The 10,924-nt window shown below is 57.6% G+C and overlaps 1 protein-coding gene across 2 annotated transcripts; it reads left to right on the top strand.

Moving 5' to 3' along the window:
- The first annotated feature begins 5,836 nt into the window (after window positions 1–5,836).
- OLIG2 (oligodendrocyte transcription factor 2) lies at window positions 5,837–9,256 on the top strand. 2 transcript variants are annotated; one of them, XM_017643506.3, is made up of 3 exons: window positions 6,094–6,164; window positions 6,274–6,401; window positions 6,864–9,256. In XM_017643506.3, the coding sequence occupies exon 3, from the start codon at window positions 6,939–6,941 to the stop codon at window positions 7,908–7,910; it is 972 nt and encodes a 323-aa protein (XP_017498995.1). In that variant the 5' UTR covers window positions 6,094–6,164; window positions 6,274–6,401; window positions 6,864–6,938; the 3' UTR covers window positions 7,911–9,256. The 2 variants fall into 2 exon arrangements, with proteins under 2 accessions (XP_017498994.1, XP_017498995.1); XM_017643505.3 differs by lacking the exon at window positions 6,274–6,401 and having other exon boundaries at window positions 5,837–6,164.
- Window positions 9,257–10,924: the final 1,668 nt, after the last annotated feature.

Genomic DNA, 10,924 nt, shown 5'->3' with positions numbered 1-10,924 from the left:
GGGCAGGAGTCCGCCTGAAGTTCCTCGCTCCCCGGAGGCGAGCATGTGTCATTTCAATAAAGAGGAAAAAGAAAAAGAAAATCCAGATCTATGTGTTGGAAGGAAATGAGAGAGGCGGGAGGGGCAGACGAACAGAAGCGAGGGGAAGAGAGAGGAAAGTGAAAGAGGAAAGGGAGATGATTGGGACGGGCTCCCCTCTCTCTCTTTTTTCCTGCCTCCTTCCCCAAACCCAGATCTGAGGCCCGGCGCGCGGTGCAGGGGCTGGTGGCTGGTCCCCGGCCCTTGGAAGTTGCGCCACAGACCCCGCAGCTGACGCGGTCCGCGCTTCCAGGCGCTCTCGGCCGTCGCGTGAGGTTGGGGCTCGGCCCCGGGAGAGGCGGCCGGGGAGTGCCCGGCTGGCCGGGCTGGAGGAGGGCACCGGGCGCCGGAGAGTCCTACCCCGGTCCCTGGCTGTGCGCGCCAGGCGACCTCTCCCTTCCGGCGGTGGCCGGCGGAGCCCGCAGCCGGTGCGCAGCAGCCTGAGCCCATCGCGGCCGCGCACATCACGAAATGACCAGTTTGCCTGGGGCGGAGGTGTCCCACATGGCCGGGAGCGAGCAGCACGGTCTTCATCCGTTTTTGAGACTGGCTGGCTTAATGAGGGGGGTAACCTTGTACCTTTTACGCTGTCGTTATTCCTGTCTTTTGTGATGTGTATCAGCTCCAATAAAACTCGTAACTCGTGTATGTAACTGTCTTACCACTGGTTCTTACTTTGATTTATTGAGGCTTCCTGGGGCCTATCCTGCCCCGGGCGCCAGGAATGCAAAGCAAGTTCAGGCGCAGTGAGGCCCCTCACGGAGCTCCCCCTCGGGGAGGGAGCCAGACCCTTACCACACAGTAGGGTGAGCCCTGGAGGAGAGAAAGAGCTCTGGGTGCTAGCGGGTCTCCAGATGAAGGGGAGCTTCCCAGGATGACCCCTGAAAGGCTAATAGGAGACACAGATGGAAGGGGGTGGGGACTCCAGAAGGTGGGAGGTACTACGCATGGGCCAAGGTGGGGAAAGAGCAGAGCCCACCAGGTGCGCAGGGACCTGAGAAGGAGTGGGAGGAGGGGCTGGCAGGGGCCAGGGCAGGACCGTTAAGCCGAGTTAAAGGTCGCAGAATTGATCCTGAAGGCGATGCAGAGACGTTATACTGCTACCTTTTTCCCAGGTGGCAAGCCAGGCCATCCATTCTGTGTTGGGAGCCGAACAAAGGCAATCACTCTGCAGAATGCGGAGGTGAGAGGCTCCACACTCTCCCCACATGCAGCTCCCTGGGTCCGTCCCTAAGCTGTCCTGTTTCTGGAAACTGCTGTGCAGAACTGTCACCGGCAGCCTGGAAGAAACTGTCCCATGCTCAGAAGTCAGCTGCTTCCTCTTACTGGAGGTCTTTGCCCTAGACCAGGTCCACACCACCCTATACCCTAGCAGAGCGAGCCCTACTTCAGGGCCTGCCACCCAACCAGGGACATTCCCATGGGTGCTCTTCAACCTGCTCATCCTGATCCCCCACCTTCTGGATTAATCTCGACTTGGGAACAGGGTGAGGGTAGATTTTTAGTATCTGCTGAATGGGAGGAGTGGGTGTTGAAGATGTAGGACACAACCATCAAGGTCCCTGGGACTTGGGATCCAGTGGGCTGGAGGTTAACTCAGCCCCTGCCCTGCCCTCCAATCTTCAGTACCTTCATCTGTCAAATGGGAACAAAGTGCCTCCCTCTTCACACACAGGGCTGTGGCAAAGGTTGCAATGAGATTTGTAAACTGATGGTTTGTAAGCTGAGATCTATAAAAGCCAGGCACCCTTCAGTCCTATTCCAACTTCCAACCACTGCAAACTTGGGGGGCAGGTTAACTTCAATGGCAATGATCCTTAGGGGCAGGTGGAAGTCCTCTTGATGCAGGGGGTGATCCAGGCAGAAGAACTGACTAGGGGCAGAGGGCTATAAATTTGGAGGTTTGTTAGGCTGCTTGGCCCAGGTGCAACACCCCTTCCCCAAAGCTCCTGGGCACTGCTTCGGGATTCTCCCAGGGCCCAGCCTGTGCTAACCAAAAGCCTGAGGGTGGTGGGGGACTCCGTTCTCAGCACCTCCCACTCACTCTAACAATTTGAGAATTAACAAAAAATAGAGAAATTGCAAAGGGAAGATGTCATCTGACTGTCAGCCCTCCCCCCACCTCACAGAAGACATACTCTATAACCACAGGTTGCTTCTAGAAAATCATTTTAGGAAGTTTATGAGACCAAGAGCTGACAACCCAAGACTTGTAAATCTTTGATGTCAGCCACCACACTGCCTCCCTGGGCCTGCCCCTCTGCTCAGGTGACCCTGAACAATGCCCACACATCTCTGAGTCAGTTTCCACCTGAATAAAATGGGAATAAGTACTGACTTCCTCCTAGAGTCAATAAGAGATTAAATGAGATGAAGTCTGTCAAGACCCACCAAGTGCCTGGCACAACCTAGGTCCAATAAGTGGTCATTACATGGAAGTCACCAACCACTTTCATTGTAAAAGCTCCCATTTCCCCAGCAATCCAGAATGCAGACTTCCTGCTTTACTGTATACACTGAATAAACGCACAAGTACCTCTGCCCACGTCCACATGTCTGTTACCAGTCACGTTTCACACCGGCCCTTGTGCACATTTGCACCTGTGTGCATTCAGAAGTATTTACCAAGCACCCTCCATGTGTCAGGCCCTGTGCTGGCGCTGGGGCTCAGGACACGACAATGACCCTGGAGGGCTCCAAGAGCTGAGCCTCTCGGGGAAGCCAAATGCCGTTTCTTTGCAGAGTTCTGCCTTCTGAGGGGTCTTACCACTCACGTTTGGGCGCCAAACGCTGCCAATTCGGCATCCCTTCTGGTTTCCGGACCAGGAGCGATAGCTGAAATGCTTTTTTCTTTTCTCTCCTTTCCGGTGCCGGGGAGCCTCGCCTCCCACCGCCAGCCCTGGCCCGCCCTGCTCAAGGACGCCGATCTCCCTGGCAGCCTGGCCGAGACGCTGCCTGAATGTGCTCAGGAACTCGGGAGAGGGAAAGGGAGCACAGGAAAGAAAGGCCCGGGACGTACCCGGGAAGCGGTGGGAGGTCTGCGCCCTCGGAGCCCCGTGCGGGCCCGCCCCGGCCCCGTTTGGCACAAGCTCCTCCCGGGCAGCCAGGCGGCTGAGCAAAGGCCGGCCCCGACACACACCCGGCCCTTTGTGGGAGGAAAACACAAAGGAGAGGGAAACATCCTGTCTTCCGTTTTGACGGAAGAGGCCGACAGCTCCTGGACGCCCGGGCCAGCCAGGAACTCCCGGGGCCAGGGCTGGTTAGAATCGGCCAAGTGAGCACTCAATTTCGCTGGAAGGCGCAACGTCCCAGGTGCGCGCGGGGGTGGGAGTGGTGGTGCCGGGGACTCCGCCCAGGGCGTGCACACCGGGCGCCGGGCGCAAGGCCCGGACAAGTGCCGGGACACCTCCGGGACTCACGAGGGCAAGCGCCAGCGGCCGGGCTCTAGTTTCCAATCATTCCTGGAGGGGTAGGAGCACCCAGAGACACAGCTGAGATGGGTCCAGCGACCGACTCGCCCTACGCCAAAGCAGCCGGGTGGGGACACAGACCCGCCCCTCCTGAGCAACTCTCTGGCGACTTGGACGATGTTGGGGCGAGCTGCCGGGAGAAGGGGCCTGCAGCGCAGAGCTGTCCGCCCAGGCTCCGGGTGTGGGAGTGAGAACCGCGAGGTGCCGCTGTACAGCGCCCCAACAGCCACCACTGCCGGGGCTCGGTGGCGCGGGGCTGGGGCCCGGAGCGTCCTTATGGGCGTCTACGCGGGAACTTGGCAAGTAAGCCTGCTCTCCTGCCTCCGGACTCTGCCTTTCCAGGCTGTAAACTCTCGCGGTGTCAGGATGGGCCCCTCAGCCTTCGTCTCTGCTTCCAACTCCAGCCGCGGGAGCAAACGCGTAAAGAACCTAGGACCTCGCAGCCCCGCGGACGGCCAGACGCAGGACAGTAGCCGGTGGCAAGCAACAAAAGAAGGAATCAGGGCTCCGGGACAAGTGCCTCCAGCTGGACTAACCTCAGCGGCTGCAACCCAGGCACGCGCTCGTTGCGCCTCTGGTGTTTTATTAGCTACACTGGCGTGCGCACAGGTCCATACACCGGTTGGTGGCCCACATCTCACACCCTTACGAATGTCCTCACTGCCCGTAGCCGGAGAGGCCCCACGGAATGAATGTCAAATACCCGAACTCTCCCTGCTCCCCATCCCCACTCCCTGAGTTTGTCCATGTGACAGATTCTCCTAATTGAATAGTTATGGATCATCCTCTGTAACCGTTGGTCGACTTAGCTCCACGCTTTAGTTCATGTTTTAAATACATCTTTAACGGATGGCTGCAGAGCCAGCTGGGAAACACGCGGGTTGAAAAATAATGCTGCAGAAGACACGGGATTGGGGTGAAGGCGGGAGCCCACTGGGCATTCAGGCATTGGCTTACCCAGGAACTGGGAGCAATTATTTTGGGTTTCTTTTGGTATTTATTTCGTAACTTTGCTAACTAGAAGATGAATTACTTACTCTGTGTGTGTGTGTGTGTGTGTGTGTGTGTGTGTGTGTGTGTGTGTGTGTGTGTGTGTGCCGTACATGCAAATTAAAAGTTCCCAAACAACGGAGTAACCAGAAGATGGAACATTCCCTGGGAGAGGGGGTGTAGCAGAAACAAACTGCTGTACTCAGAATGTACGGATGTGAGAAATCAAGCTCAGGGAAAAGGTTAGACTCCGGTGGCTGCCACTGCGGCAAGGAACGGGCAACATGGACAGCTGCACTGGGAAAGGGTTAGAAGTTTTTCTGTAAGCTTCCAGATCATCTCTCGAGTTTTCCATATGTAAAATGGGTACATCAGTCAGTACCACTGAACTATCTCAGTTAAGCTTCTCTCGACCGGATTTAATTCCTCTTGGTTAAGGCTTTCTGGGTTTAGAAGCCAGACTGCGATTGGTAAAACGTGCCCAAATGCGGCCGCGACTGGTTGGATCTCGCTGTCTGGCCGGCGGCGTGGACGTCTTCGCCCTGGCCCAAGACTTCCTTTTTGCAGACAAACAAGCGTCGCTCCCCCACCCCACGGAGTGGTGACGACCACAAAGATGCTGCTGAAAATACCATCATAAGGTGTCCAAGCTAATAAACGGGGGGTGGGGGGTACTTTACTTTGGGTTCGACTCTGCCCTTAGCGCGGTTACTGTGTGGAAATAATCTCGTGCCTGTGTCTACACCATCCTCAACTTTATGAAGAGTTGTGAGTTCTTTCAAAGCACAGTTCTGGAATCGGCCCTCTCCTTTCACTGAGCTCTGTTTCCAAAGGCCCTGCCCCCAGCTGGGGGCGCTACCAGCCGCCCGCGGAGGAGCGGCGGCTGCCAGCTCCTAGACGCACGCTTAGAGTGCAAAGAAAGTAGGGGCTTTGTGCCTGGTTATCGCTGACATTTGAGCTCAAAATGCCCACGTCTTGATGAAATCCAGGATGAGAGCAGGCGGCAAAAACCCAGAGAGAAAGGAAAAGCGAAGGGGAAACTCCAGCCCCGACTACTGGGTCTCAGATCACTTTAGGTATCAGGTTAGTTTGTCTGCAGCTCCCCCAGTACACCCGCGCCCCAGTCTGACTCTCTGGTCACCGATCATTACATAATTTTGACCACGTACCCTCTCTCCCTCGGTCCCAACGGCTTTCTGCTCGGTTTACTTCCCCCGCGAGCCCGACCTGCTCCTCCCCCTCGCCTCACCATCTCCCTCCCTGGGTTCCTCCTCCAGGCCCTCCCCAAGAATCTCCCGGCCACCGACGCCCATTGGCTGTGCGCGGGGAGGAGGCGTGTGCCGCGCTGGGCGAGTTTCATTGAGCGGAATTAGCCCGGATGACATCAGCTTCCCACCCCCCCGGGCGCGCCCAGCTCATTGGCGCGGCGGCCCCTCCAGGACCCGCACATTGTTCCCCGCCCCCGCCTCGGCCACCGCCGCCGAGATCGCCGCAGCCACCGGCCTATAAAAACCGGCGAAGCCCGGAAAGGTGCGGATGCTTATTATAGACGGACGCGGCAGCAGCGCCCAGAGCCGGGTTCTTCGCTGCAGCTTTTGGGAACGAGCTCCTATAATTGCATCCACAGTAAGTGTCCCCGCCCCCGGCAGCCCCAGCCTGTATCCCTAGGACAGACGCCCCTAGACTCTGCTGCAACCCAGGAAACTCCGACTCTGACCTTCCCCTCTCACCGCAGCTCCCCGTCGCCCAAAAGCAAGAAACTGGGCTACCACAGCCCCTTCCCGTCCAAGTACCGGTCAACTGGCTAGCTCCCTGCGGGCCCCGGACGCAGCACACTGAACCTGGGCTCTGCGCAGGCTCTGGGTGGGTGCGTGTGCGCGCGTGTGTTTGTTGCGCGGTGTCGGTGAAGATAAGGTGGATCCTTTTAAGGAACCAAGTAAATACTTCTCTATTTAGATCTCCACCCTCCCCAAAGAAAACCCCTAGCTTGCCTTTCCAGCCCTGGAGATCAGCCTCCCTATTCCTAACTGAAGGCATAAAACCTCTAGAATGCCACCCCTACTGAGAGGCATCCAGTGCTGCCTGGAACAAAACAACCTGTGGATGAGAGCGGAGGGGAGGTGATGGGGGCGGAAAGAGAGAGGTTACTTATGTGTACCTGTGTGTCGTGAAGGAAGGCCAGAAATACGAGGTGGATGCGGAGCAACCCGCCACCCGCGCTGGACCCTGCGCTGCGGTGCAGGCGGGAGCGGCTTTTCTTTCTCACTTGACTTAGTGCCTCTATCTCCGTCTCGATCTCTCTCCTATTTCTTCCCCTCTCCACAGGAGGCGTGCGTGGAAGCTCCGAGGGCCGGGGAGGGTGGGAGGACCCTGAGAAAGGTGCGACTATCCCTCAGGGCCATGGACTCGGACGCCAGCCTGGTGTCCAGTCGCCCGTCGTCGCCAGAACCCGATGACCTTTTTCTGCCGGCCCGGAGTAAGGGCAGCGGTGGCAGCGGCTTCACGGGGGGCACCGTGTCCTCATCCACTCCGAGCGACTGTCCCCCAGAGCTAAGCGCAGAGCTGCGCGGTAATATGGGCGCGGCGGGCGCGCACCCCGGGGACAAGTTGAGCAGCGGCGGTTTCAAGTCATCCTCGTCCAGCACCTCATCGTCCACGTCGTCGGCGGCCACGTCGTCCACCAAGAAGGACAAGAAACAGATGACGGAACCTGAGCTGCAGCAGCTACGCCTAAAGATCAACAGCCGCGAACGCAAGCGCATGCACGACCTCAACATCGCAATGGACGGGCTGCGAGAAGTCATGCCCTACGCGCACGGCCCGTCGGTGCGTAAGCTCTCCAAGATAGCCACGCTGCTGCTGGCGCGCAACTACATCCTCATGCTCACCAACTCACTGGAGGAGATGAAGCGACTGGTGAGCGAGATCTACGGCGGCCACCACGCCGGCTTCCATCCATCAGCCTGCGGCGGCCTGGCTCACTCAGCACCCCTGCCCGCCGCCACGGCGCACCCAGCGGCCGCCGCGCACGCCGCGCACCATCCGGCGGTGCACCATCCCATCTTGCCTCCCGCCGCAGCCGCCGCAGCTGCTGCGGCAGCCGCCGCCGCAGTGTCCAGCGCCTCCCTGCCCGGCTCCGGGTTGTCTTCGGTGGGCACCATTCGGCCCCCACACGGCCTGCTCAAATCTCCGTCTGCGGCAGCGGCGGCCCCGCTGGGGGCTGGGGGCGGCGGCAGCGGGGGCAGCAGTAGCTTCCAGCACTGGGGCGGCATGCCCTGTCCCTGCAGCATGTGCCAGGTGCCGCCACCGCATCACCACGTGTCGGCCATGGGCGCCGGCAGCCTGCCGCGCCTCACCTCCGACGCCAAGTGAGCTGGCCGGCACTGGAGCATTCTGGCGAGCTGGGGTCCCGGAGGCCGCGTGGAAGCGAGGACTGGCGGGCCCAAGGGCCTGGGAGCTTAATTCCTAGGAGAAGCACAGGACCATTGGCTGGGGGTGGGGGAAAATGGTTAGGACTATGGCACCAGGGACCGAAGCAATGGGGGCTCATACTGAGCAAGTGGGCAGTGAGAGGGGCGTTCGTTCCGGGACCTGATTCAGCCCTTTCTGGCTTTAAACAACGCTGCTCCAGTAGACACTGTTTTATACGGCGGCACTGGAATGTGCGTGCTCCCCTCGACCCTCCCCCCCTCAACACCAGATAAGTTTCTAAAAACTGGTTTCCCTGCGTACGAGGCTTCACGCTGCCCGGGCAGCACTTCGTTACATCGGGGAGGGGAGGGACAGAAGCAGGGGGGACTTCCTTTCCTTCCTTCTTTCTTGAGGGTACGAGACCAGGGGAGGGGAAGACGTCGGGATTCGCCTTCAAGGGTCGTCTCTGGACCAAGGGCAGGGGCTACAAGGTGGATGCTGGCATTCGGTACCAGAAGCACTTGGGGTCGCGTCCAATCTCCAAGTCTGGGAAAAGCCACAACCGTCTGAGAACTGTTGTTGTTCCTCTCTGTCGTTCTTATTGGTTTGGGGGTTTGTGGTTTTCTAATAAATCTGTCGATGTTCCTTTTTCAACAGTACGAGCAAGCTTTATAGACTGTCGGAAAGAACTACTTGAGGATCGGAATAACCTAAAACTGTCGACTTTAGGGGCTTATTTTTTTTTCTCTTTGGTTATTTTAAAAGAATCTCCTCGCTCCCCATTCTTTCCATCTCTAAGCAAAAGTGATGTGGTTCTCTTGCCCTATTGGGGGCAGCCATTGTGGTACCTAGGGGTTTGACAGAACTCAAAGTCTGTTGCTGTGAATATAGTTTGGGTTTTTTGGGAGTTCTGCTGACTTTTTAATTTTTGTCTTTCTTTGATGTGTAAATATCATATCAGTAATGAGGTAAGTGCGTGCTGCTAAGCTGTTTGTTCACGAGACTGCCAGCCCCACCGGAGTCTAAGCCTGGTTTCCTCTATGTTGGTTTCTTTTTGCCACGTTTAACACAAATGACAAACTCCACGTGCTTCCTGCGTCAGCGCTAATGCCTCGGCGCTATGAGCGTCGCAATGTGGGCTTCACAGCGTCTGCCACGTAATGTCCCTTTTCCGATCGCTGCCCCTTGCAGAGAGTGTATCATCTGTTTTATTTTTGTAAAAAGAAAAAAAGTTGCTAAATAATATTTATTACTTGTTTGGTTGCAAAAACGAAATAAATGACCAAGTATTGAGATTTTAAATAAAATTTAAAGTAAGTTGGGTGTTTTCCAGCCGTGTGGGTAGCAGGAGGTGCGGGATCCGCCTGGGGAAGGGGTTGCAGGACTCTTTCTTGGGGCTGGATTTGGGGACAATTCCTCCGGGTTTGTCAGGAGAAAGATAACCCGATTGTTTGACTATCCTCCTTCTACCAATCTTCCTCCCAACAAACTCACAGTCTCTTTAAAAAAAAAAAAAGTTCTGGACATATCTCCCCGGTGTTTCTCACGTCTCACTTATTCTTACTTTTATTTTCTGACGACTAAACCGGAACTCGTTAGTTGAGGACTGAGTTAGTTGAAAGTGAAAATTACCCTCCTGGCTCAGGAACTTTGCCCCCGGTTGGGGGAGCGGGGGAGGCGAGGGCCGCACCTGCAGCGGGGGTCCGGGCCTTCAGGCCTCCAACCCGGCCGCGGTTTTATTTTCTCTCGGCTCAGAGGTGGTCGTCCACCCCCAGCCGACTGTGGCCGCTTCCGAGGATTCAGCGGTGGACCAGCCACGTGGGCCCCCTGCCCGCAGCGCCAGCGCGTTCCGTCCCCAGCGCTGCTGAGCGTTTGGCAGAGGACCCGCTCCCTCCCCGGCGCTACTCACGGCCCTCCCCGGCGCCCACCCCGGGCTTTAACTGAAAAGTGTCTGGGGCTGGGAACCGCAGGCCGGGAGCGTGACTCTCACGGGGCACTTTGGCCTCGGTGCTCTTCCCCCGGGCCACCGCTACCTTCTTGCGGCCACTGGGTTCAAGAACAGTCCGAAGCTGCAATACAAATTTAGGACGTGGCTCTTAACAGAGTTCTGGGTAAAAATAAAAAGCTGTGGCCTTTCCGGCTAAGGAGGAGGACAGACCGTGTTGTAGTCTCTCTGCCCGCGGGCTTACACGAGGACGCAGGCCTTTGAAAGCAGCTACTGGCGCGGGCGCCGAGGAACCGTCCCCTGGCCCTGGGCCCTCTTGCCCACGACGTCTTCGGTGGCCCCCTGCGGCAGACCTCTGCACCTGGAGCACCTGGGGAGGAGAGGGTTTCCCTGGTTGGAGCCCCATTTCTTGAGATTGGCCCCAGAGCCCGGCCCGCGCGGACTCCCCTTGCCCAGGCCTGAGGGTGACTCCATCATCTAGCCAGGGGACAGGTGCTTCCAAGTCTTCCAGCAGGTACTGTCGGGCCGCTGACCAGAGTAGCAGACGCCCGGGGATCAGGCCTCATACAGGCTTCACTTTTCAATGTGGACTGGAAGGAGGCTGGGGAACGGGGAGAAAACGGACAAAGGTGAGGAAGACAGTGCAGAGCGGAGCCACAGCGCGCAAATCCGAGCAGAGGGTAGGGCGGGATCTAATAGCTTTTATTTCGAAATCCCATTTGAAACGGAATGTGTTAAGAATTCAAAACTGGGTGCGGCTCCAGCCACTGACACACAGACCGTAAGGAAGCTGGAACTCGACAGGTGGAAACTGAGAATCCGAGGGACTTGAGGGGTCGGTTTCAGTCGCGACTTCCTTTACCCCGGGGCAAGGTTTGGTGTGTGGGGCACGGGCTCCGCGTGTGCACCGTGCTTGCATAGAGGACCAGGTGTTGAAATAAAACGAATCTATCCCCCACTCCCACTCCCATAACCAAGCTCTCCGTGGTGTCCAACCGCTGGCCACGCAAGACCTGGGCCTCCAAAGAAG

Source organism: Manis javanica, chromosome 3 (assembly GCF_040802235.1).
Source record: "Manis javanica isolate MJ-LG chromosome 3, MJ_LKY, whole genome shotgun sequence".
Taxonomy (NCBI): Eukaryota; Metazoa; Chordata; class Mammalia; order Pholidota; family Manidae; genus Manis; species Manis javanica.
Note: the sequence above shows the minus strand (reverse complement) of the source record. Positions and strands in the feature narration are given on the sequence as shown.